Source organism: Carcharhinus amblyrhynchos, chromosome 1, assembly GCF_965287045.1.
Source record: "Carcharhinus amblyrhynchos chromosome 1, sCarAmb.v2.hapA, whole genome shotgun sequence".
Lineage (NCBI taxonomy): Eukaryota > Metazoa > Chordata > Chondrichthyes > Carcharhiniformes > Carcharhinidae > Carcharhinus > Carcharhinus amblyrhynchos.
In genome coordinates, this window is record NC_137324.1 from 67,967,814 (window position 1) to 67,995,767 (window position 27,954).

The 27,954-nt window shown below is 43.2% G+C and overlaps 1 protein-coding gene and 1 long non-coding RNA gene across 4 annotated transcripts in view; one reads left to right on the forward strand and one right to left on the reverse strand.

Annotated features, from left to right (window-relative positions):
- Positions 1–2,446: 2,446 nt before the first annotated feature.
- Positions 2,447–26,720, reverse strand: LOC145341482 (uncharacterized). Its single transcript, XR_013886371.1, has 3 exons — positions 26,612–26,720; positions 11,862–11,912; positions 2,447–2,834 (listed from the first exon to the last, which is right to left on the reverse strand). It is a non-coding gene; the product is annotated as an uncharacterized LOC145341482 (long non-coding RNA).
- Positions 25,839–27,954, forward strand: part of LOC145341455 (kinesin-like protein KIF2A) — a 110,118-nt gene continuing 108,002 nt past the window's right edge. The window contains exon 1 of one of the 3 annotated variants that reach the window (XM_080186427.1): positions 25,839–26,415. In XM_080186427.1, coding sequence (XP_080042553.1) covers positions 26,355–26,415 — 61 coding nt within the window. In that variant the 5' untranslated portion in view covers positions 25,839–26,354. The remainder of the gene's footprint in view (positions 26,416–27,954) is intronic. The other 2 variants (XM_080186418.1, XM_080186441.1) reach the window with 2 other exon arrangements.

Sequence of the window (27,954 nt, forward strand, 5' to 3'; positions counted from 1 at the left end):
AAGACTCAGCACCAGGAACGTGAAGTTAGAAACCTACCTCCTTAACGTATTTTGTTTTGTAATTTATGGAAATAGATCCTGGAAGAACTGCACTTAGAGTAATTCATTGGAGTTAAGTGGCAAATTAACTACTATTCATTATGGTTATAACTATAATAATTTGAGATAAATAATTATTTATTTATTATAGCTTTACATTTAGGGTAAATGAAGGAAGTCATATGACCTGTTCTGCTGTCTGCCTGATAGTAAGCCTGTGTTGTGATATCAGTGTTCCTTTAAGAGAGTTTTTTTTTTAATCATGATCACTGTAGCTCTCAGTCAGCATTTCTCAGCTCACAGCCTTAGCTGATGTCATTATGTTGCCAGACTGACTACAATGAGTCCTTATATTGCTAATTAAGTAGTTTGAATGGGGTTGTTTGTGTTTACTCTGGGATTAGAAAGAAACCACAGAAACCATAAAAACCCTACAGTGCAGAAGGAGGCCATTCAGCCCATCAAGTCTGCACTGACAACAATTCCACCTAGGCTTTATCCCATAATCCCACAGAGCCACTCTGATGAAGGGTCATCCAGACTCTAAACATTGGCTCTATTCTCTCTTCACAGTAGGCTGTCAGACCTATTGAGATTTTCCAGCATTGTTCTGTTTTTATTTCAGATTCCAGTATCTGCAGTATTTTACTTTTATTTAAGTAAGCCTGTGTAGTTTGATTGTTAAGGATCAAAGGCAAATTCAGATAATTTTAATTAGATGAAGATGCAAGTTACTTACACTTGGAGATATGGCAGCAGTTTTTGAGTATAACATGAATAGACACAGGGTCTCATAGAAAGGTGTTTTAGGTCTGGGGTTATAAATAGTTATGCTGTAAATTATTCATTTACTTCTATGATTAAAGGAATTGGGATTGAAAACAGCTAGTTAGCATTTCTAGCTAGATACAAGGCTAATGTGTTTCATGTTGCCAGGTGGAAGAGAGTAGAGAAAAGCCATTTATGAAATCACATTACAGATTTCCCCACAAATTTATGAATATTTCAAACAAGCAACAGTTTGTTTGGAGTGTCTGCAACCATCTAAGAGACAGTAAGAAGGAAACATGGGCAACCAGTCCTGAAGCAAAGAAAAAGCTGACTCTCTTGCTCACCAGAGAGTACAGATAGGATCTCAAGCTCAGATTGAAGGCCAAGGCTGAAAGATTCACCTAGCATGAGTTAGTTGAAAGGAATCTGCAGTCTAATGTTCACAGTAAAAGTCAGTTCTGGGATCAGAAGGTATTGAGCTAGGAAATAAATTAAAAAGGAAACAGTCCATTAAAACTTGGGTGAAATGTGAATTGTTTGCTATAAGGGCTGCAATTTTGTAGAGTGCAATGTATGATAAAAGGGAGAATGTGCCTTTCTGTAATTTAATATATAAGTTTCCTACAAAAAGAAAATATTATTTTGCCAGTAGTGTTTACTTAGTTACCACAGTAAAAGTTTTAAAACATGAAATCTTGTTATGTCATCCTTTCAACTAATAAGTGGATATTTGAATCTCTTTTTAAAACTTGTTGGTCCCTAAGGAGATCATAACAATCAGCAAGATTACAAATGTTGCATTTCTCGATTTTTTTTTAAATAAGCAGCATTTCTTCTCACTAGTTTTCTCCATTTATCTCTCCTCTCCTACAAATAGTGATTTATGTTGGGGTGTGGTTATAAACTGCAGATTGTATGATGGTTATATGGTGATGGTGATTATACCAGTCTACTAACTCAGAAGTTGTCAGCTCATAGCAATGTGTGAAATTGGATTCATAAATCTGGTAAATTTGTGAACTAACACCAGTAACATTACCATGAAAGCAGACAGATTGCTGTAAAATAATCTTTCTTTTTGTATGAGTTTGGACAATGCAGACAGCAGGATATCCAACATGGGTCTACATAATCAAGCCTGATATTATTTTCATCTCACTTTAGCACATACGCACTTCTGGCAAGTAAGTATTGCTGGATACAGGCCAAAAGCAAGGACTTTGGCTAAATAACAGGTGACATTGAGGCTCTCTGCTGTCCCCACATAGCTTAGTCAAGTCAGCAAAATCCTGGGATCTTGCCACATCTTTTTGAGTGTTGGCCTGGTGGTTTCACAGATTCATGGTGTACACAGCTGAATAAACACAGCTGTATACAAAACAGAGCCAAAGTTTCTGAAAATTGTAGGAACATATGTTTATTCAGCAAAACTTAAATAGAGTGGATATGGCAATTTGTTGATGCAGTACACATCTTACATTTTATAAAATGGGTACGTATCCATCCAATGTGGTGGGCAGCACTGAGTGTAGAGTATTAGACTGAAATCAACTGTAGACATCCAGGGTGCACAATATATATAATTAAATTCTCATTAAAATATTTGAGAAAGGGTCTTATTAAAAGCATGAGTATATTTCATGCTCTTTCCAGTTCTATCCTTAAAACCCAGCTGTCCTACAATCATTATCATTGATATCCTTCCTTCAACCAGGCCAGTCTTACAGCTCTTACTTCATTTCACTAAAAATATTAACACCAAATACAGAATCAGTAAAATGATGCAACATAATTCTACTTATGTATAATGCTTAATATAAACAATTAAGAATCACACTTGGTGGCTACATTTTGAGAGACAGAAGGCTGTTGAACATTCATTGAAAACACTTCAGATGGCTGTGATGGACATAATAATAGGACCATAATTTGCAATATTCTTTTATATTTCATGATAGCTAACTGGATGATTTCATAAATATCATTCCCACTGCTTGCCAGCAATCTTGGATTTAATTTTAACGCTGAAAGAAATAAGATTTTGATAGTTTGAAGAATTTATTGTTAAAATTTGGTAATAATTCCAAATAAAGTAATTAATGTTTCAAGAAATGTTAAGTATTGGTAATATTTGAAGGTTTTTCTTCTTATCATGCTACATTTGTAAAAGCTAAGTTCACTTAATATGAAACCACAGGATTGGCCATGCTAAATTGACCCTTAGTCTCCCAAGGTTTGTAGGTTAGATGGGTTAGCCATGGTAAATGTGCGGGTTTACTGGAATAGGACATGGAAGAGGGTCTGGGTAAGATACTCTGTCAGAGAGTACCTGATGGGCCACATGGCCTCCTTCTGCATTGTAGGGATTCTATGAACAAATAAAAATGAAAGTTTACCTATGCAATGGTTGCAGTTATTCTGATCATCAGCCAGAGGGTGTCATACTATAAGTATGGCACTGTAAATCTCTGGAACATAAAATAGAGACACTGCAACAGAGATGGTTATAAGGAAACCTGATAGGAGAGTTAGGAGAAATAGGGAAACATTACTTTCACTGGTTGATCAGTCAACAATTAGTGATATAGGAATTTAAGACCATTATCAGAACAAAAAGGGTTCAGAGAATGTTTTTAATGCAGAGGGTTATTAATAAATGGAAGGATCTACCAGAAACAGAGATAGAAGTATAAATAACAGCTTTTAAAAGAATAGTATGGAAATACTTGAAATTTAAGGAAAGGAGTATGAGGTGATTGTAGGCAAATGAGCCTAGGTGAATAGCTAGGTGACATAGGGTCAAAAGACATCCTTCTATACTGTAAATTTCTATGACCAGGATTTTACACTCTTCCAGCAAGTTCTGAGGCAGAGCGGAGTGTGAAATTGAATGAATGGAATTCCCTTTGGCTTCCCACCAACCCCGACCTGGTAGCAAGTTTACACTGGGGTACCACAGTGCCTGGAGTGGAAGCCTGCCCTTGCCACAATTAAGGCCCTTTAATGGTACCTTAAGGGTGGTTTTCATTCCCAGCCTCAATTTCTAGGCTGAAGGGTGGACGCCAGCTTAGAGGAAAGGGAAAGTATAAATAAACATAGTTGGATCTCAAGAGGAAAGGAAGGCGGGAAGTGATGCTTCCATCAGAAGCCCTGTTCTGCCTGGGGCACTCCACTGTTCAGATCTGTTGATTTCAGTACTTCCACAGGGCCCTATCAGCCTATCCAGGGGGCTTTGGAGAGAGTACAGAAAAGGTTTACCAGGATGTTGCCTGGTATGGAGGGTCTTAGCTATGAGGAGAGATTGGGCAAACTGGGGTTGTTCTCCCTGGAAAGACGGAGGATGAGGAGTGACCTAATAGAGGTGTATAAAATTGTGAAGGTCATAGATAGGGTGAACAGTGGGAAGCTTTTTCCCAGGTCGGAGGTGACGAATACACGGGGTCACAAGTTCAAGATTAAGGGGGCAGGGTTCAACACAGTTGTCAGGGGGACATATTTTACACAGAGGGTGGTGGGGGCCTGGAATGCGCTGCCAAGCAAGGTGGTTGAGGCGGACATGCTGGGATCATTTAAGACTTATCTAGATAGCCACATGAACAGACTTGGAATAGAGGGATACAAACAAATGGTCTAATTGGGCGCATGAGCGGTGCAGGCTTGGAGGGCCGAAGGGCCTGTTCCTGTGCTGTACTGTTCTTTGTTCTTTATCCCCTGAGACCCCCTTCACAACAACTGATTTCCCCACTCCACCCCTCCCAAGGCATTCCCTATAATCCTCACCCTGCGACTCCTGCTTACTTTTCCCTCCGGTTCTCAAGACTTAGGAACAGACAACTCCGGAAGTGCCCCTCCAACCACTTCATTTGGAGGGACTGGAGAACTGCTGGCTAATCTGATAGCCCAGCAGCTCTCCAAGGCAGGACTTCCTCCTGAATGAAGAGCGGAAGGCCCACTTAAAGCTAATCAATACTTGCTAGAACGTAACTTGGTATCAGGGCTGCTGGATTGGCAGGGGAAAATTCAGGATCATGATTCTTTAATGCTTTAAGGCACTTGAATGGTACCTTAAAGGTGGTTTTCCCACCCAGCCTCAATTTTTAGGTTGAAGGGTGGATGCCAGCTTAGAGGCAAGAGAAAAAAGTATAGTTGGTTCTTGTGAGGAAAGGATGGCAGGGAATGATGCTTCCATCAGAAGACTCTATTACCATCCACCTCCACATTGTCTCAGCTTACATCCATTACCATCCCTATTTTCACCCTGACACTGACTTCTCCTGTTATCCGAGTCACGTGAATAATCTGTTTCTATACTGCCCTTCCCCCCTCCACCCCCCAATGAAATCTTTAGCTACCCGACTGATATCCTGGACCACACCTCACTTTCCTCCACTCGCTATGACTGGTCCCTCCACTGTATCTTCAATTCAAACCCCTGGATGACACCACGTACAGTATTACCCTCTAGAACCATCTTTTCCATCAGCCTGCAAGTGCCTCTCCCCCTCCCAGTCAAAATGGCCCCCAGTCCAAACAAGAAAGCCACATTGCAGCACCCTCGCATTCTCTGCCTGCCTCTCTCTCCACCCCAGACTGTCTCTTCCTTCCCCAGAAAGCCTCCTTTTCTTCCACCCTTTGCCTGCCTCTCCTGTCCAACCTTTGCCACAGCCTTCCACCATATCCCCTTCCACCTATCACCAGCCCCCCTTGTCCAGCTTCCACTCTACCCTTACCCTGTCTCCCCTGACCTATCTCCACTCCGTCCATGAGGCCACAAGACATAGGAGAAGAATTAGGCCACTTGACCCATTGAATCTGCTCCGCCAATCAATCATGGCTGATATTTTTCTCATCCTCATTCTCCTGTCTTTTCCCCAAGAACGTATTTATCTCTGTCTTAAAGACACTCAATGACCTGGCCTTCACAGCCTTCTGCGGCAGAGTTCCACAGATTCACCACTCTCTGGCTGAAGAAATTCCTCCATCTGATTTAAAGGATCACCCCTTTAGTCTGAGGTTGTGCCATCTGGTTCGAGTTTCTCCTACTAGTGGAAACATGCTCTCCACATCCACTCTATCCAGGTCTCGCAGTATCCTGTAAGTTTTAGAAAGATTCCCCCCTTCATCCTTCTAAACTCCAACGAATGCAAACCTAGAGTCCTCAAATGTGCCTCATATGACAAGCTCTTCATTCCAGGGATTGTTCTTATGAAGCTCCTCTGGACCCTTTCCAAGGCCAGCACATCCTTTCTTAGATACTGGGCCCAAAACTGCTCACAATACTCCCAATGGGTTTGACCATAGCCTTACACAGCATCAGAAGTACATCCCTGCCGTTGTATTCTAGCCCTCTCGACATGAATACTAACATTGCATTTGCCTTCCTAACTGCCAACTAAACCTGCAAGTTTTGTTTGCTGGAGCAGACGAGGAAGGAGCATCAGAGAGAAAGCTAAGACTTTACCTGTTAAAAACCTGTTTAAAATAAGTTTAAAGCACTTTGTTCTTTGTAGAACTGTTTAAAGCATTTACTTATTGTATTTACTGCTTTAAGAATTGTGAGGGAGTGATTATCAGGCAGTTGTGGCCCATCAGCTTTAAATCAGCGCCAAGTTTAAAAGGAGGCCTGGTGTAGATAGCGGGCAGCGTCGGAGCGGGCAGCGGAGTGAGAGGGAAGCAGAGTGAGCTATTAGGGCTTAATATCAAAAAGGGCTTGAAGGTAAAAAGGCCAGGTTGAAAGAACAAGGAAAAAAAAAAATTTTTTTTTCAAAACTACTACAGCAAGAAACAAGGAAAAAATTTTTTCCCACAACAAATTATATTGAATAATGGAGGGGCATGTGATGTGCGGTTCCTGTATGATGTGGGAACTGGTGGACCCCAGGGTCCTTCCCAGTGACCATGTCTGCAGTAAGTGCAGGTTGCTGGAGGAGCTCCAGCTCAAGGTGGATGAGCTGGCCTCTGAGCTACAGACACTGAGGCTCATCAGGGGGAGAGAGGGTGCCATTGTCAATGGGGTGCAAGTGACATCCACCCCCTCTAGACTGTCTAAATCTAAGGGTCAGGAACAAAAGGGGGCTGCTGGGAGGAGGAAGGGGGGTGAGGAGCGGAGGCCTCAGCCTCTTAATCTGCATAACAGGTTTGAGGTTCTTGCTTCCACTCTGGAAGAGGACGAGGCAGGTGAGGTTGGTGAGCAAACTGCACGCGGTACAGTGATGCAGCAGGACATAGGCAAAGAGAAGGGGAAAAGGAACGTAGTAGTGATTGGAGATAGTGGGGTGAAGGGTATTGACACTGTCCTTTGTCACAATGACAAAGTGCACAGAAGGGTGTGTTGTCTGCCTGGTGCTCGGGTACAGGATGTCGCAGCTGGGCTGCAGAGGAACCTGGAGTGGGAGGGTGAGAACCCAGTTGTGGTGGTACATGTGGGTGCCAGCGACGTAGGCAAAGTGCGGACTGAGGATCTGGGGAGGGAGTATGAGAAGCTGGGAATGGAATTAAAAAGTAGAACCGACAAGGTGGTCTTCTCTGGGCTACTGCCTGAACCGAGTGCAGACGGGCGTAGGGTTGACAGGATAAAGGAAGTGAATGGGTGGCTCAGAGATTGGTGTGGGAGGAATGGGATCGAATTTATGGGGCATTGGCACCAGTATTGGGGTAGGTGGGACTTGTTCGGGCGGGATGGGGTTGGTCTGAATCGTGCTGGGACCAGAGTGCTGGCGAATCGAGTAAAGAGGACTGTAGACAGGGCTTTAAACTAATTAGGGGGGGGGAGGGTGCGAGGGTAGGTGATGTTAGGAGGTCTACAGTTAAGGATAGGGTACAGGTAAGGGAAGAGGCTGAGGATGTCCCAAGTGGTGGCGTTATGGCAAATAGGGTCCAGAAGAAGGCTGGGATGAAAGCGCTTTATCTGAATGCACGAAGCATTCGGAATAAAGTGGATGAGCTGGTGGCGCAGATCGGCACAAATGGATACGATCTGGTGGCCATTACAGAGACGTGGCTGCAAGGTGACAGGGACTGGGAGATGAATGTACAGGGCTATCAAGTGTTTAGGAAGGATAGGCAGGAGGAAAGAGGGGGTGGCGTAGCTCTGCTGATTAAGGACAGCATCAAGGTGGTAGCAAGGGATGATATCGGAGCCAAAGAGCAGAAAGTGGAATCGTTGTGGGTGGAGATTAGGAACAGCAAAGGGAGGAAGACGCTGGTGGGTGTCGTCTATAGGCCCCCGAATAATGATCTGGAGGTGGGGCGGGCTGTTAACGCGCAAATAAGTGCGGCGTGCAGGAATGGGACGGCAGTAGTTATGGGGGATTTCAATCTGCATATTGATTGGTCGACCCATGTTGGACGAGGTGGGCTCGAGGAGGAGTTCTTGGAATGCTGCCGGGATAGTTTCCTGGAACAGTGTGTGTTGGAGCCGACGAGGGAGCGAGCTATCTTGGATCTGGTGCTATGTAATGAGGCGGGTAGAATTAGGGACCTTGAGGTGAAGGATCCTCTTGGAGAGAGTGATCATTGTATGGTGGAGTTTCTGTTGCAGATGGAGGAGGAGAAAGTGGGTTCCCGGACACGTGTCCTTTGTTTGAATAGAGGGGAGTATGGTAGGATGAGAGAAGAATTGGCGAATGTGGACTGGGGGAGCGCGTTGGAAGGTAGGTCTGCTGAGGAGCAGTGGAGGATCTTTAAGGAGATCTTTCTTGGTGCTCAGCAGAAATTTATTCCGATGGTTAAAAAGGACAGTAGGAAGAGAGGTAATAAGCCGTGGATAACGAAGGAGGTGAAGGAAAGTGTTAAATTAAAAGCGGAGGAATTTAGAGTAGCTAAGAGCAGTGGGCGAGAAGAGGATTGGGAAAGGTTTAAATGTCAACAAAGATTGACAAAAAAGTTGATAAAGGAGGGTAGAAGAAGCTATGAAGCTGGGCTAGCGCTTAATATAAAAAAGGATAGCAAGAGTTTTTATAAATATATAAAAAGGAAGAGGCTGGCTAGGGTGAACGTTGGTCCCTTAGCGGATGAGAAAGGGGACCTAGTGGTAGGGGATGGGGATATGGCTAAGGTCTTGAATAACTTTTTTGTTTCTGTCTTCACGGAGGAGGACGTGAATAATTTGCCGGGTGTTAGCGATGGAAAGGTGGTAGGACTGGAGGGTCTTAATGACATTACTGTTACTAGAGAGGTGGTGCGCGACAGACTGGAGGGGCTGATTGTGGACAAGTCCCCAGGACCGGATGGAATGCATCCGAGGGTTCTGAAAGAAATGGCGGAGGTGATAGTGGATGCCTTGGTGGTTATTTTCCAGACGTCGCTGGATTCCGGGGAAGTGCCGGAGGATTGGAAAACGGCTAATGTTACGCCGTTGTTTAAGAAGGGTGCCAGGCAAAAGGCGGGGAATTACAGGCCGGTTAGTTTAACGTCTGTGGTAGGTAAAATGTTAGAATCCGTCATTAAGGAGGAAATTGCGAGGCATCTTGAAGGGAATTGCTTGATAGGGCAGACGCAACACGGTTTCATTAAAGGGAAGTCGTGTCTGACCAATTTACTGGAGTTCTATGAGGATGTGTCTAGGGCGGTGGATAGAGGAGAGCCGGTGGATGTGGTCTTTCTGGATTTTCAGAAGGCGTTTGATAAGGTACCTCACAAGAGGTTACTGCAGAAGGTCAGAGGACATGGAGTTGGGGGTAGGGTGTTAGCGTGGATAGAGGATTGGTTGTCAAATAGGAGGCAGAGAGTGGGGGTCAATGGGTGCTATTCGGATTGGCGGTTGGTGACTAGTGGGGTGCCCCAGGGGTCGGTGCTGGGGCCTCAGCTATTTACCATTTATATAGATGATCTGGAGGAGGGAACCGAGTGTAGGGTGTCGAAATTTGCTGATGACACCAAGATTGGGGGAAAGGCAAATTGTGCGGAGGGTGTGGAGAGTCTGCAGAAGGATCTAGATAGGCTGGGCGAATGGGCCAGGAAATGGCAAATGGAATTTAATGTTGGCAAGTGTGAGGTGGTCCACTTTGGTAGGAAGAATGGTAGGAAGGACTATTACTTACGTGGCGAAAAACTGCAGCAGGCGACGGTGCAGAGGGACCTCGGGGTCCTTGTGCATGAGTCGCAAAAACCCAGCCTGCAAGTGCAGCAGGTGGTCAGGAAGGCGAATGGGATGCTGGCCTTCATAGCGAGGGGGATTGAATATAAAAGTAGGGAGGTCTTGCTGCAGCTGTATAGGGCATTGGTGAGGCCGCAGCTGGAGTACTGTGTGCAGTTTTGGGCGCCGCACCTGCGCAAGGATATTTTGGCCCTGGAGGGAGTGCAGAGGAGGTTTACTAGGCTGATACCGGAGTTGAGGGGGTTGAGCTATGAGGAGAGGCTGAATAAACTAGGCTTGTACTCGTTAGAGTTTAGAAGAATGAGGGGAGATCTCATTGAGACGTATAAGATGATGAATGGGATGGATAGGATAGAGGTGGAAAGACTCTTCCCGCTCAAAAAAGACAGTAGGACTAGGGGGCACAGCCTCAAGATAAAGGGGGGGCGGTTCAGAACGGAGTTGAGGAGGAACTTCTTCACTCAAAGGGTGGTGAATCTCTGGAATTCTCTGCCCGTTGAAGTGGTGGAGGCTGCCTCGCTAAATATTTTTAAGAAGCGGGTTGATGGGTTTTTGATAAGAGAGGGGATTAAGGGTTATGGGGAGAGGGCGGGAAAGTGGAACTGAGCCACGACAGATCAGCCATGATCTTATTGAATGGCGGGGCAGGCTCGAAGGGCCAGATGGCCTACTCCTGCTCCTATTTCTTATGTTCTTATGTTCTTAACCCTAAGAGAATGTTAGTCCCTTTGTGCTTCTAATTTCCCATTTAGAAAATAGTCTATCCCTCCATTCCTCCTTCCAAAGTGCGTACCTCACACTTTTTCACATTGTATTCTGTCCGACACTTCTTTGACCACTCTCGTAGCCTATTCACGTCCTTCTTGGGTAGGGTGGACAGTGAGAGCCTTTTACCTCAGAAGGTGATGGCTAACACAAGGGGACATAGCTATAAATTAAGGGGTGGTAATTATAGGACGGATGTCAGAGGTAGGATCTTTACTCAGAGGGTGGTAACGTTGTGGAATGCCCTGCCTGCAGCAGTTGTGGACTTGCCAACTTTAAGGGCATTCAGATGGTCAGTGGATAGGCATATGGATAACATTGGAATAGTTTAGGTTAGAGGGTCATTAGATTGGTTCCACTGGTCGGCGCAACATCGAGGGCCGAAGGGCCTGTACTGCGCTGTAATGTTCTATGTTCTCCCCACTTCCTCAATACTACCTGTCCCTCTACACATCTTTGTAATTTCTGCAAACTTAGCGACACTGCCTTCAGTTCCTTCTTCCAAATGTACATTGTACATTATATTGTATATTGTATGTTAATGTACATTGTGAAAAGTTGTGGTCCCAGCACCGATCCCGAGACACACCACTAGTCACCGGCTGGCTGCCATCCTGAAAAAGACCTCTTTATCCCTACTCTCTGCCTTCTGCCAGTCAGCCAATCCTCTATCCATGCCAGGATTTTACTCTTAATATCATGGACTCTTAACTTACTTAAAAGTCTCCTATGCGGCACCTTATCAAAGGCTTTCTGGAAATCTAAATAAATCACATCCATTGGTTCTCCTTTATCTAAGTTCCTTGTTACCTCCTCAAAGAAGTCTAAACAGATTTGTCAGACATGATCTCCTGTTGATGAAGCCATGCTGATTCAGTCTTATTTTATCATGCACTTCCAAGTACTCCGCAATCTCATCTTTAAAATGGACTCTAAAATCTTGCCAATGACCAAAGTCAGGTTAACCAGCCTATAATTTCCTGTCTGCTGCCTCCCTCCCTTCTTAAACAGTGGTTTTACTCTCCCTGCCTCCAGTATTTCCTGAAAGATCACCACCAATGCTTCGACAATGTCCCAGCTATCTCTTTTAGAACTCTGGGGTGTAGTCCATCCTGTCCAGATGATTTATCCACCTTCTAGCCTTTCAGTTTTCCAGAACCTTTTCCTTAGTGATAGCCACTGCACTCACCTGTACCCCCTGATTCTCCTGGAGCTCTGGCATCTCACTGGTGTCTTCACCCTGAAGATTGATGCAAAATAATTATTCAGTTTCTTTGCCATTTCTTTGTTTCCTATTATTACTTCTCCAGCCTCATTTTCCAGTGGTCCAATGTCTATTTTTGCCTCTCGCTTACCTTTTATATATTGAAAAAAATTCTTCCTACCTTCTTTTTTATTACTAGCTAGCTTACAATCATATTTCATCTTCTCCCCACTTATTGCTTTTTTAAATTGTCCTCTGCTCACTTTTAAAGCCTTCCCAATCCTCTGGCTTCTCGCTAAACCTCACCACTTTGTATGTCTTTTCTTTGCTTTTACGCTGTCTTTAACTTCCCTCGTCAGCCATGGATTGCCTCCCTTAGCATGTTTCCTCCTCCTTGGGATTAATTTCTTTTGTGCCTTCTGAATAAACCCCCAAAAAACTTTCCACCCTTGCACCTTTTGTCTGCTACCCCTATCTAGTCTCCGCTCATTCTTCCAACCTACCCTAGCTTCTGTTCTTTACCTATCTCCCCTATCCAGCCTTCAGGCAGCTTGTTCTCCCAGCACCTGACATGAGTCAAGATTTGTGAGCAGTCTAAAAGAAAGACAAAGCAGCATCTACACATCTCAAAGTTGTGAAACTAATCAAGCTCGCCACTTATATAGTCGTACAAGTGAACATTCTAATTTCTGACTAGCAAGGATTGAATTCTGCAGAGGCCTTTTAATAAGCATGCATGACATGTAAAAGAACGCAAATGGGCTTTCTGACATTGTTCTTCAGGAATCACAACCCATCTGTAAAATCCCGAGAGCAGAATTCCTAAAGTTCATCCCACCATCAGGGAACTGAATTTAGCTCTCATGCCAAAATAGACTCCCCTGGCACTCAAACTTCCTGCTGCTGGTGGGACTGGAAGATTCCTCCCACTTTTGTGGTTACACACCAGCTGGATATTGAGTGAGTGGAATCTGGTTTGTTTGCATATGTCTCAGAGTTGTATGATACCCACAAACTGACAGGTATGCAGTCAACAGCAGCGTGCACCATAGGGAATCCTGCAATTCTCTTAAACAGAGCGTTCATTTCACCTGCTTCTCTTTGGCAAGAGAGGATGGAATGTATTCAGTTCTCTTGAAATATAGAATCTTGGTGGTCTCACATATATTACGCAAACTGGAGATGCTGCAAGTATCACAGCCAGTGTCCATGCCCTGCTCTAAAAGTACAGTTTTTCTTGCAAAAGATGGCAGATTTCAATGAAAATGTCCTCAGTGAAACAGAGATGTCTGACATGATATTCTTCACTAAGGTGGTATTACTCCCGGAACACCCTGAGCGAGTACAGCCTCTCCCCTATTTCAACTCTCTCAGCAGCTTGTCCTGCTCTGTGTCACCTCTGTTCATTCTTCCTGTCATAAGAACATAAGAAATAGGAGCAGGCGTAGGCCATCTAGCCCTTTGAGCCTGCTCCGCCATTCAATAAGATCATGGCTGATCTGAAGTGGATCAGTTCCACTTTCCTGCTTTCTCCCCATAACCCTTAATTCCCTTGTCTATCAAAAACCTATCTACCGTGACTTAAATATATTTAGCGAGGTAGCCTCCACCACTTCAACTCGCAGAGAATTCCAGAAATTCACCACCCTTTGAGTGAAGTTCCTCCTCAACTCTGATCTAAACTGCACCCCCCCCGCCTTATCTTGAGGCTGTGCCCTCTAGTCCTGCTATCCTTTCTAAGCAGGAAGAATCTCTTTACCACTACCCTATCCATCCTTTTCATTATCTTATACGTCTCTATAAGATCCTCCCTCATCCTTCTAAACTCCAACGAGTACAGACCCAGTCTATTTAGTCTCTCTTCATAGTCCAACCCCCTCATCTCCAGTATCAGCCTACTGAACCTCCTCTGCACTCCCTCCAAGGCCAAAATATCCTTGCGCAAGTACGGCGACCAAAACTGCACACAGTACTCCAGCTGCGGCCTCACCAGTACCCTGTACAGTTGTAACAAGACCTCCCTGCTTTTATATTCTATCCCCCTCACTATAAAGGCTAGCGTTCCATTCTCCTTCTTGATCACCTGCTGACTGGGTTTTTGCGACTCACACACAAGGACCCCCAGGTCCCTCTGCACCATAGCATGCTGCAGCTTTTCACCCTTTAAATAGTAATCCCTCCGACTATTATTTCTGCCAAAGTGGATAACCTCACACTTGCTAACATTATACTCCATCTGCCAGGTCCTCGCCCACTCGCTTAGCCTATCCAGATCCCTCTGCAGACTTTCCACACCCTCCACGTAATTTGCTTTTCCACTCATCTTCGTGTCATCAGCAAATTTCGTCACCCTACACTCAGCCCCCTCCTCCAGATCATCTATATAAATGGTAAATAGCTGAGGCCCCAGCACCGATCCCTGCAGCACTCCACTAGTCACCAACCGCCAATCAGAATAGCACCCATTGATACCAACTCTCTGCTTCCTATTAGACAACCAATCCTCTATCCACGCTAACACCTTACCCCCAACTCCGTGCACCCTAACCTTCTGTAGCAACCTTTTATGAGGCACCTTATCAAATGCCTTTTGAAAATCTAAAAACACCACATCCACCGGTTCCCCTCTGTCTACTGCACTAGTCACATCCTCATAGAAATCCAATAAATTCATCAAACACGACTTCCCCTTAACGAATCCGTGCTGCGTCTGCTCTATCAAACCATTCTTTTCTAGGTGCCTCGCTATTTCTTCTTTGATGACTGTTTCAAGCATTTTTCCAACTACAGACGTTAAACTAACCAGCCTATAATTCCTGCCATTTGTCTGCTACCTTTTTTAAACAGCGACGTAACGTTAACCGTTTTCCAATCTTCCAGCACTTCCCCGGAATCCAGCGAATTTACTGGCACACTGTAGCATAAGGACAATGCAAGCTACTGTTTTCATGACTGAAAACAAGTCATTTGTACAGAATCTTTGAAGTCAGGCAAAGTCTTAAAGACTGGTCACTCCATTCCCTGCAGACTATCTTTAATCAGCTCTTAAAATCACCAAGCACGTCTACAATCACAATAAGGACCAGGACAAATCAATTATCAACTAATCTGCAAGTAGTTGACTATGTTTTTAAATAACGCTGGTGATTCCTGTGGCTGAAGGCATGATTATGTGTGCAAGGCTAAGAGACAGTAGCTGGAGTGATGAGCTCCAAAATGGTAGCACAGGCATCTATTCAGCATTATACATTGATTGACATACTTCCGCCACATTCTCCCAGCCTGTGCACTAATACCCTCCCAAAATGAAATCTGTTGGGGCTACCACCAGGTGTGTTTTTGCTTGCAGCATATGTCATATTTGGGGCAAAAGGCACCTGAAGAACCAAAAATGTAGGGGCTCTGTTGCTAAATTTTACACCCACAGAATCATAAAATGATACAGCACAGTAGGCCTTTCGACTTTTTATGACTGTCCCAGTTCTTTGGGAGAGCTACGCAACTAGTCACGCTCCCCTGCTCTTCCCCCAATACAGTCTTTTTCCCCCCTCAGATATTTAACCATTTTCCTTTTGTAAGTTATTATTGAATCTATTTCATCAACCTTTCAGGAAAAGCATTTCAGCTCACAACACGCTTGGAAATATCTCCTCACATCACCTCTGGTTCTTTTGCTAATCATCTTCAAACTATATTCTTCTACCACTGTAATAAGTTACTGGCCCTTCTACCACTGTAATAAATTACTTTCTACTGATTCTATCAAAATTGTTTTGAAGACCTCTATAAAATTCCCCCCCAATCTTCTCTACTCCAAGAAGAATAACCTAACTTCTCCAGTCTCTCTACATAACAGAAGTCTATCATTCGAGTAATTCTTTTTCTGTAACCCTTGAAAGCTTCACCTCCTTTCTGAAGTGTCATTCACAGAATTTAACACAGTATGTAGCTGCAACCTAATCAGTATTATATAAAAGGTTTAGCATAATGTTTTAAAAATTAATTTACTGGATGTGAGCATCACCAGTAAAGACCAGCATTGATTATCCATCTCGAATTGTCATTGAGAAGGGGGTGATGGGCTACTTCTTAAATACAATTGAATGGCTTTCTAGGGTCACTATTACTGATATTCATTGTGCTGTGCCTCCTTATCTTCCTCAATCTTTCTGTAGAAATTGACATGCTTAACCACACAACTTACACAAATGACTTTTTGCAGGTGTCCAGCTTAATGGGATTGCTCTCAATTGATTCACTCTTAGCTTTCTGATCATAACCTCTGCATCTCCACCAATGACTTACTTTCCCACCAGCACAATGAAACACCCAAGTCTCCAATGGTTCTGTTCTTGGTCCCTTCTCTTGTTCAGCCCTTTGGTGACATTGTTCATTGGCACAGGATGAGGTTCCATATACACTGACGGCACATTGTTTAAATTCTCCATCCTGTCTCTTGATGTCTCCAATAGCTCTATGTTGTCAGATTGCATGTTCAATATAAAGTCATGGATAAGTCATAATTTTCTCTAGTCCTAGTCACAGGACTGGTGTTATGATTAAAATTCCATAGCCTTGCCCCCAATTCCATTCTCCATCCTGACCATTTTCTTAGGTTCAGGAAATTGTTTAATATCTGCATCCATTTCAATCCAAAACTGTATTTCTGACCCCATATATTCTATCATGGGCCTCCATGGCGTGTTCCACTGTGGTGGAGGAGACTTGCGCTAATCTTCTGATCCAGAAAATTGTGGCCTATGTCACAAAGATGACACACTTCTATCTACTCTGGCTCAGTTCATCAGCCATTGAATCCCTCAATCATACTCTTTTAACCTCCAGACTCTACTATACTAATGATCTCCTAGCTTGGACCCCCCAAATGCCACCCTCCATAAATTTCAACCTATCCTGTTCCCTGTTTTGTGTCCTGGTCACCCATCTACCTTGTTCCTTCTAAACAACATTTGTTCCCCAATTCTCTAATTTAAAATTTTCATGCTTGTGTTCAATTTGCCTCATGACTTTGCCCTTTCGTAATATTCTCCATCTCTGTAATATACCATTGTACCTTCCCCCACCATGCATAACTATCCAGTTTTCAGACTATCCTTTTGTGCAATCATTTCTTTTTTCATGGCTATGTCCGGAGTAATTTGGGCCTCACTCAACGCTGTTCCTTCCCAAACCCCCATTGCCTTCCTAAATCCGTCTTTCATACTCTCCATAAAACTCACCTCTCTGACCAAGCTTTGATCATCCTCCTGATATCTTCTTTGTCTCAGCATCCATTGCTGTCAAAAAAGCCTCTGTAAAGCATCTTAGACAATGTTCTACATTAAAAGTTAGTATACAAATTGCTGTAGAAAGGAGGCGTCTGAAAAACAATGGCGGTATATAAGTGGCAAGAGCCACTGATCAAGTTAACACGAAAAAATTATTTAATTTCAATTGTAAGAGTAGAACAAAGCAACATTGATTCAAACTGTTAAAAGATATGCAAACAGTTGCTTGGCAGTAAAAGACTTCAGCAAAATTTTGCTGAAAAAAAGAGATGTGTTGCCAAAGTTTTTCACCTAGTGCCCGTCAGGACAAATACATAAGAACATAAGAAGAACATAAGAAGTAGGAGTAGGAGTAGGCCATCTAGCCCTTCGAGCCTGCCCCGCCATTCAATAAGATCATGGCTGATCTGAAGTGGCTCAGTTCCACTTTCCCGCTTTCTCCCCATAACCCTTAATTCTCTTGCCTACCAAAAACCTATCTACCCGTGACTTACATATATTTAGCGAGGTAGCCTCCACCACTTCAACAGGCAGAGAATTCCAGAGATTCACCACCCTTTGAGTGAAGAAGTTCCTCCTCAACTCCATTCTAAACTGCACCCCCCCCCTTATCTTGAGGCTGTGCCCTCTAGTCCTGCTGTCCTTTCTGTGCGGGAAGAATCTCTCTACCTCTACCTTATCCATCCCCTTCATTATCTTATACGTCTCTATAAGATCCCCCCTCATCCTTCTAAACTCCAACAAGTACAGACCCAGTCTATTTAGTCTCTCTTCATAGTCCAACCTCCTCATCTCAGGTATCAGCCTAGTGAACCTCCTCTGCACTCCCTCCAAGGCCAAATTTCAAGGCCAAATTACAAGAATGCCAAATTTCAAGTAAGCACAAAACATTTATATTATAGCTGGGAGAAAAAAGTGCTGAATAGTTGGCAAGTCAACTTTGATAAATTTACTCTTGCTGGAAGCAACACCATTAATTTGCAGAAATCCATTATCTGCAAACAAAGTGTTCCAGACAGGAGACAGATAGGCACACTGCACTGATTTTCTCTCATCACCTGTTCATAAGCCAAAGGTGCTTTGAATTAATATTAAAGTATGCCAGGGATGCAGATAGTTATAACCTCACTCATTGAACTGGAAATTCAGGCAGACCCTTTTCAAACCATATTCCCATGACTATTAGAAAGATAAAAAGGTCCTCCACCCAGAAAAGAAAGTACAAATGAGGGTAAGAGGAATTTTCCTCAAGCACGAATGGGTGGACTGGATATAAAAGTTCTGAATTGGGGAAAGGCTGATTTAAATATGGTAAGACAGGATCTGACCCAGATAGACCAGAATCTTTTAGGAAGATTCACATCAGAACAGTGGGAGACATGCAAAAAGGAAATAGAGAGTGTACACGGCCAACATGCTCCCATAAAGGTAAAGGATTGGACCAACAAGTTCAGAGAACCTTGGTTGTCAAGCTATATAAAGGATATAAGGGGCTCAAAATAGTGGAAGCCTTAGAGTAGAATAAATGCAGGGGGAGCTCAAAAAATAAATTAGGGGAGCAAAGAAAAGGCATGAATAAACACTGGTAGGCAAAATGAAACACCTTCGGATTTTCCTGTAACGGTATATTAAGTGCAAGAGGTTAAGTAGGAAAAGAATAGGTCCCTTTATGGACCAAAGTGACAAACTGTGTGTGGAGCTGGAAGACATAAGCTTTTTTAAAAAATAAGTCTGTGTTCACCATAAGAAGGGTGCTGTAGCATAGAAGTCAAGGATGGTGACCATGATATAATTGAACAAATTAGTATGGGGAGGGAGGAGATATTAGTGGCTTTAGCAGGCCTAAAAGTGGATAAATCCCAAGCAAACTTTAATCCTAGACTTGAAAAAAGTGTATTTATTTATTAGTCACAAGACTTAGGTTAGCATTGCAATGAAGTTACTATGAAATTCCCTGCAAACAGGAACAATTAGAGGCAACATAAAACTGAGATTAATTAAATTTGGGGACAGACCAATTTTGTAGGTCGGGCAGGTTTCCAGCATGATTTCTTTAAACTGGTGCAAAAAATTGCAGAAATCCAAGTTACACTGGACAAAATTCAGTGCAACAGATTAGGTTACATTTCTTCTATTGAATACTAAAAGATTGATAATGCAAAGTATTGTATATTACGAGATAGAATGAGAAGAAAGAAGCTCAAGTGGGTGTCAGACTAAAAATACTAAAATCCTCAGCCGCTCTAAATGAAATGTTGTTCATCCAAGATGATCTTATAATTGGCTTTAAATGAAACTAATTTACAAATAAAACTAGAAAATCAAGGTAATTAGCACTCTGATCAAAGCTGGGTGTTCTTTTCCTCCTGGTAATGATTGGGTGGGGCTTCCAAGTGGACTGACAACCAGTAGCAAAACAAATAACTAACTGAAGATGGTGATGCACTCTTTCTGTTCAGATGGAATTATCTGCTTGGCCTTTGCTCTTGTGAGGTAAGTCATTTGAACAGTTTAGTATACATGGAAACTGTTCATTTTCATGCAATTCTAGAGACTTTACTATTTTAATTCTTGTGTTATAGAACAATATTTGCAAAGGAAGCATACTGTATTCTACATCCTGTCTGATGAACAGGACACTTACCCTTACATAGCATCATTCATGACCTCTGGATGTCCAAATCCCTTCATTATCAATTAATTACTTGTTGAGGTTCAGTGGTTCTTGTCGTCAAATGCTGAGACGGTTTTCACATAACAAGCCAAACAAACAGCAGTTAGGCAAATGACCTGATAATCTGTTTCAGTGATGTTGGCTGTGGAATAAATGTTAGCCATGATATCAGCAGAACTCATTTTGCAAATTGTGCCATGGGATCTGTTGCATCCCTTTCATAGGACAGGGTGGAGATATTTTTAACATAAAATCTGAGCATAGCAGCACTCCCTTGGTACTGAACTTTCAAACTCAATTATGTGCTTATCATTGGGCTTGAACAAATTCCTTTAAAATCAGATACAAGATTTAGCACTGAGACTAGGCCTATACCTAACAGGGAATGCCCTTATGACAAAAATCATCCGACTTAATAAATAAATGTCATAAAATTCTTGATGATTATGATTGCAAACAAAGGAATGATTAATACCAACCACTCCTTCTAGGAATTAAGTAAAATTTTAAAAGCCCTACAACAACCAAGGCCACTGAATTCATTTAGCATGCTGATATTACTAGCATCCAGCTTTAGCAGTAATGATGGAACATGTGAAAAGTGGGGCTTAATATTTCTGATGAGAAACTGCCCTCCAGCAGACAACTGATTTCTATGTTCATTTTCATGCAGGTAAAACATGAATTGTTATAGATACAGGTTTAATGTCAACTCATGAACTGTGGGGTGAGAAACAGAGGCAAATCAGATGGAGGAGAAGCATCAATTAGACACCCCACAGTAACCATTGCTGAGGCTGCTGGCTATCCTGAGGTGAAATATGCAATTTGTGCTAAAGTCTTCTGCTTCACAAAGGACACTGAAATGTTACATGGGAATAGTAGTCCTTACATGTGAGATCCACATTTCACCAGTGCCAACTTGGATCTAATGCTGGAGGCCATGAGGGTGAGGAGGGAGGTTCTCTTCCCTGAGGATGGCAGGAGAGGTACCTTCCCATTCAATGTCATCTCCTTCCACTACAGCTCCTCCTTCTTGTATCTTACCTCCAGGTCCTCCCTTCTATCTTCCAGGATGTTGCCATTTTAAATTTTCATATCTCTTAGGTGAACCATGATATGGAGAGTGCAGGAAACCACTGCAATGACCAAGATTGAGGGAGAACAAAGGAGAGCACCACCCATTCAGTCCAGGCACATATTCAATGTTATCGTTTTGTTTGATCCACATCTGTGCCTCTGCGTGGGGCTCTTGTCAATAAGTTATTAGCCATCATTTAGGATCCATTCATACATTTTGAGAGTTGAAAATCTGAGGGCAGCCTGGTCTGTGAAGCATGAAAGATTTATGACAGCTGGGATCCGGAGCTGAATAACAGATTCTAAGTTCTGCAAAAAGGAGAAAATTCTACACCGCAACAGGTCCACAGGAGGTGCCATCGCTCTGGTTTTGCACTCAACTCTGGAACACTTAGGTAACAAGGACACCTATATCAGACTTCTTTTTATAGACTATAGCTCAGCCTTCAACACTATTATTCCCACGAAGCTCATCTTCAAACTCTGTGACCTGGGCCTCGGCATCTCCTTCTGCGACTTGATCCTGAACTTCCTAACTCACAAACCACAACCAGTAAGGATAGGTAACAACACCTCCTCCATGATCATTCTTAACACCAGTGCCCCACAAGGCTGTGTTCTCAGCCCCCAACTATACTCCTTATACACCAAATTCCCCTCCAATTTGATTTTCAAGTTTGCTGATGACACCACCATAGTTGGTTGGATTTCAAACAATGATGAGACAGAATACAGGAATGAGATAGAGAACCTGGTGAACTGATGTGGCAACAATGATCTCTCCCTCAATGTCAACAAAACGAAGGAGATTGTCATTGACTTCAGGAAGCAAAAGGAGAACATGCCCCTGTCTATATCAATGGGGATGAAGTAGAAGGGGTCGAGAGGTTCAAGTCTTTAGGTGTCCGGATTACCAACAACCTGTCCTGGTACAACCATGCTGACACCATAGTTAAGAAAGCACAACTCTGCTTTCTCAGAAGGCTAAGGAAATTTGGCACGTCAGCTTCGACTCTCTCCAGCTTTTACAAATGCACCATAGAAAGCATTCTTTCTGGTTGTAACAGAGCTTGGTATGGCTCCTGCTCAACCCAAGACCACAAAGAACTACAAAAAGTCGTAAATGTAGCCCAATCCATCACGTAAACCAGCCTCCCATCCACTGACTCTGTCTACACTTCCCGCTGCCTCGACAAAGCAGCCAGCACAATTAAGGACCGTACACACCCCAGACATTCTCTCTTCCGTTGGGAAAAAGATACAAAAGTCTGAAGCCACATATCAACCAACTGAATAACAGAGTGTAGAATTGGCATGCTGTGTTTGGTTGAAGTCATTTGGTTACGTTTCAGCTTCATTTGAAGCAATTTTTAAAAGCGGCATCTTGGCCAAGATGCAAATAAGATCAAGCCTTGGAGGAGGAGCAATGCCTACTCCAATCAGTTTGGATCATGAGATCAAGCCCAAGACAGAAGGTGAGAGCCCTGTCTCGTCAGCTTGGATCAGGGATGTCTCAACTTGTTGAGACTCTGAATTGGACTTGATTTGATTGAATTGGAATAAAAACAAATAAAAAACAGCTTCTTCCCTGCTACTGTCAGACATTTGAATGGGTTTACCTTGCATTAAGTTGATCTTTTTCTACACCCTAGTTAAGACTGTAATACTACATTCCGCACTCTCTCGTTTCCTTCTCTATGAACAGTATGTTTGTCTATACAGAAACAGTACTTTTCACTGTATGTTAATACATGTGACAATAATAAATCAAACCAAATTAAAGGGGTAGAAGTGGCCTTAGTGATTAAGGATAAAATCATTTTGATAAGAGAGACCTAAATATTCCAATTCACTTAACTTTTAGAAGTAGTAGGCAAAAGGGAAAATGAGGAGTAGCTCTGATAATAAAGAATAGGATAAAAACAGTAGAGGGAAACATCTCAGAAAATCAAGTAGATTCAGTTTTGGTGAAGGCAGGAAACAGCAAGGGGCAGAAACCATTGGTGGGAGTTGTTTTTAGGCTTCCTAACAGTAGCTGTCATGTAAGTGTAAATCAAGGAATTAGTGGTGCAGGTAAAAAGGGCTATACAGCAATTATGGGGAGCTTTATAATCTTCATGTTGACCTGGCAAAATAAATTTACAACTTTTCAAGACTCTGCATCTGCATCCAACTGAGCATAGATGTATCTGTCCTCTGAGAAAATTGCCCACAAAGTCTCTGCCTTTCTCACCTCTTTCTGCACACTTGTGCCATGCTCATATTCTAATACAAGCCTATGTAATATTGCGTAAGGACCCACCAATGTAAGTGTGCTTGCACGAATGAAGGATAAGCTTGTAAGATGTGGCAGTGTTTGCTCTAATATTTTTGTTTATAGTGCTTTTCCTGGTGACATTACAGGATTCTACTGTTCTCCTGTCACTTCCAAATCTTTGGGAGATCTGCTTTGAGAGCAGAAGCCTCTGTAAAACTGAGGATTCCAAATGCAGTTGAGTCTTTCACATACTGGCAGACAAGGAGGAATGCAATCCACGCTTTCACCTACAGATTGCAATACCTGTATTGGTATTTTCACCATCATGACAAGGAATGCCCATCTTGTCTCCCCAGTTTGCTCCTGGGAAGGTGGGGTAGATAGGACGTGCTGGAGAAGTCAGTGGCCACCCTCGCCCAGGTGCCAATCTGTACCTTTCCTCTCCCATCATTGGAGTATCCATTCCTTTAGGCACAGAAATGGCTGTTGTGGTGTGTCTACACGGGGTCCATACTTGTAAATTCTTGCTTCTTTTCTTGTGGCATCTTTCAATATGTCCACTATATTTTTATCAGCCTATCTTTTGAGGTAGTGATAATCAGGTACTGTTAGTATTTCCCTGCCCATCTTCCCTGCAACCACCACTCACCTCACTCCACCCCATAATTGTTCCAAATGTCAGTTTCCAAACCCTAGAAGAAAAATCAGGTCATTTAGCTTCTAGTTTTGGATATGGCAGGCACCAAAGGGATGAGACAGCGATTGTCCACAGTAAATTAGACAAACTGTTAATGGATAAAATAGCAGAAAAGAACTTGCAACAAATATCAAAATTAGCACAAAACAATTTACAATTCCATTGGGATAAACAGGGTGATTAGGAATAAAGTGGCATCCTGGAAAATGAATAACTTTGATTTTTTTTAAGTAAAAAGTTTACAGCATGGAAACAGGCCGTTCAGCCCAACTTGTCTGCGCCACCCAATTTTTATCCTTAAGCTAGTCCCACTTACCTGCATTTAGCCCATATCCCACTATACCAATCTTATCCATGTAACTAACTAAAATGCTTTAAAATTATATCTCTCCAACCACCTCTGGCAGCTCGTTCCAGACACTCATCACCCTTTGTGTCAAAAAAATTGCCCCTCTAGACCCTTTTGAGTCTCTCCCCCTCACCTTAAAGCCATGCTCTCTAGTTTTAGACTTCCCTACTTTTGGGAAAAGATGTTGCCAATCTACCTGATTTATGTCCCTCATTTTTTTTAGATCTCTATAAGATCACCTTTAAGTCTCCTGCACTCCAGGGAAAAATATCCCAGTCTATCCAGCCTCTCCTTAAACTCAAACCATCAAGTCCCAGTAGCATCCTAGTAAATCTTTTTTGCATCTTTCTAGTTTAATAGTATCTTTCCTATAACAGGATGACCAGATCTGTTCAGATCTATTCCAAGTGTGGCTATACCAATGTCTTGTACAAAAGATGTCCCAACTCCAGTATTCAACGTTCTGACCAATGAACCCAAGCATGCCAAATAATTTCTTCACCATCCTGTCCACTTGTCACTCCACTTTCAAGGAGCTATGAAGCTATATCCCTAGATCTCTTTGTTCTATAACTCTCCCCAATGTCCTACCATTATCTAAGTAAGTCCTGCCCTGATTCAATCTATCAAAATGCATCACCTAGCGTTTATCTAAATTAAATTCCATCCCGCCATTCATCAACCCACTGGCCCAAATGATCAAGATCCCATTACAATCCCAGATAACCTTCTTCATTGTTCACTATTTATAAGTTTATTTGTGAGTCACAAGTAAGCCTTACATTGCACTGCAATGAAGTTATTGTGAAACAAGATCATCTCAACATTCACCCTTTCAAATCTCTTCAGAATCTTATATATTTCAATAAGATCACTTCTCATCCTTTTTAACTCCAATAAGTAGAGACCCAATGTGCACTATTTTTCCTTAAGTCAAATTCTTCATCCTAGGAATTAGCCTACTGAACCTCTGAGCTGCTTCCAATGCAAATATATTTCTCCTTAACTAAACAAATCACAATTGTGGGTACAGTCTCAGAAATATGCTGTAACAAGACTTCACCCTACTTTTATAGTCCACCCCCTTGCAATAAAGGTCAATATTCAATTTCCCTTCCTAATTACTTGCTGTTGCCTGTACACTTTTTGTAATTCATCTTAACATCTTATTTCATATTAAATACCTCTACGCCACTTAGAATCACAGAATACCAGCAGTGAAAAAGGTGACTATTTGGCCCATCAAGGCCGCACTGAGTCTCTGAAAGACTATCTTACCCAGGCTCACTCCATCCCTGTAACGCCATACATTTACCATGGCAAATCTGCACATCTTCGGACACTAAAGAGCAAATCTTCCTAACCTGCACATCGCTGGTCACTGGGAGGAAACAGGAACACCCAGAGGAAACTCACACAAAAAAAGAACGTGCACACAGTTAGCCGCGGCAGGATTTGAACCAGTGTGTTGTGAGGCAGTGGTGCTAACCACTGTGCCACCTAGTTCAGTCACTAAATCATACAATATCTTGGGTTTTATACTTTGGGGCATAGAGTTCAAAAGCAAGGAAGTTTAAATCTAAATAAAACATTCACTTAGCCTCAACTGGAGTTTTATTGTAATTCTTTCACCAGACGTGAACTTGAACTTGGGGTGCTAATTTGAGGAGCTCCTGCAGCAATGCTTTGGTATTTGACGGACCTCCAACAACCATCTTCCTTTGTGCGATGATTGTGCCTCTGGACACTTGGAGCTTCCCTCTTGGGGAATTTGGCGTTACTGCGTAGCAGCGCGGTATTTGGTGGTGGGGGGGAGGAAGTTTGCACCATCGTCTCTTTGAACGGACAGGGCGATTCGAGTGGAGCTGGTACTGCTATTTTGTAGGTGTAGTATTAAATCAGAAGGTTGAGGAGAAGCAGCCACTTTGCCTTTATACTGATGAGGCGCTGGCTGAGGGGAGGTGACTGGGCATGCGCAGTCTCGGCGTTGCTCTTGTGTCTGGCTGCCCGGTAACTGTGGAGAGCGAATAACGAGGAAGTGTCGGTAAACTTGAAGGGGAGGAAAAAAACATCTACCGTTAAATATATTCCTCTCAACGACTACATCGTGCGACGAATGGTAACGGATAAACTATGGCAGTCAATTTTGGAAAAGTCCAGATCGGGATTTATGTCGAAATCAAGCGGAGCGATGGTTAGTAGTGTTTTTTTTCTCTCCTGTGGCCGCCTCTTTTCAGGATCATTGTTTAGGAGATGGTTCAAAAAAAACATTAACAACGGCCGCCTCTGCGCTAAAAGCCGGGGGGCGGCATCTGAAAACATCCTGGGGTGGGTGAGGGTGACGGTGGACGCATAGAGAAGGAGAAACTTGGGCTTGACAAGGTGTTTACCGAGGGTGTAGTTGTTTGGTTGTCTCGGAGACGGTGCCGGCGGTACGGCCGGGTGTTTGCTGCTCCCACCATCGGCGCGCGCTCACCCGCCCTCCCGCCGGGAAGAAGCCGTTGGGCGCGAGCGAGCCCGCGCCGGTTTGTGTGCGCGAGGCCGCGCGCTGGAGAGACCCGGGAGGGGTGGGTGGAGGGCAACAGCTCGATCTTTGCCAACGCCAGTTTGACATTTATTAATGGGAGAAATGCGGGTCATTTAAAAAAATGTCATTGATGACAGCCTCGGCCGGCGTTTTCTTCAAATGAGACATTGGGGGCGGGGGGGCCCCCCTCGCGCGCTACCGCGGCGCTGCTGCAGATTGCGCGTGCGCATCGCCTCTCGTTGCATTACTTAGCAGGATCAGGGCCTGGTAATGATTGTCAAACTGGGCGTGAGACTGCTGGAGAGAGGAATATTTGGCTTCTGTACAGACTTATCTGTCGGATGACCCATTTGTTAACGCTTTAAATTTATATCCCTCAATTTGTCTCCATAGCTAAACTGCAGATTCGTGAAAAAAGTGGTTGTGATAAAAGAGATTTTTCTTTCAGAAGAAAGACACGTAAATCCTTTCTCTGCCTCAAGACGTTCCAAAGCAGCCTGCGAAGTACCTCAGTGTAACACATCAGTGGATGCACAGCAATTAGATCAGGATGAGAAAATCTATTCATTGACTTTACCAGTATTTTCCTTCAACCAACAATCAGAGAACCCAATTCGCTGTGCCATGTATGTCCACCTGTTTAGTGTCTCATCCAAAGGACAGCGCCTGAAATTACTGCAGTGAGGTTTCTGATGAGATTATATAAAATGATTTTAGGAGTGGATCTTCAACCCACAACAGCAAAAATCAGAGAGGCAAGAATGTTGATCCTTAGCTGATGCTTGTTGTTGCTTTTGGTAGCAGCCCTCTATTTCATGGGACAATGGTTTGCACCATGGAGCCCTAATTTGTCATCCCTCTGTATTTGCTGTAGGGAAAGACAGTGAGCTGAGAAGTTGCATGATTTGCTGGCATCTGTTTTCTCTGTGCTCTCATCTCAACCAGCTGAGCTTTTTGTTTTTGCTTGTCTGTTCCAATACCCTGCTAAACAGTCAGCTTCCAGAAATCTCAATCACCAGCAACTGTTGTCCAGTTGTCAGTGGCAATGTCTGCCATCTTCACATCTTGTTTGCAGGTGTCCTTGTAGCAGAAATATGAATGCCCAGAGGTCATGACCCAGTGGCCAGTTCTCTATATTGGGGAAGTAGCAGTTGTCCATCTGATGAATGTAGCTGAGTCAGTGCATACATCATTGGCTTAGCAATG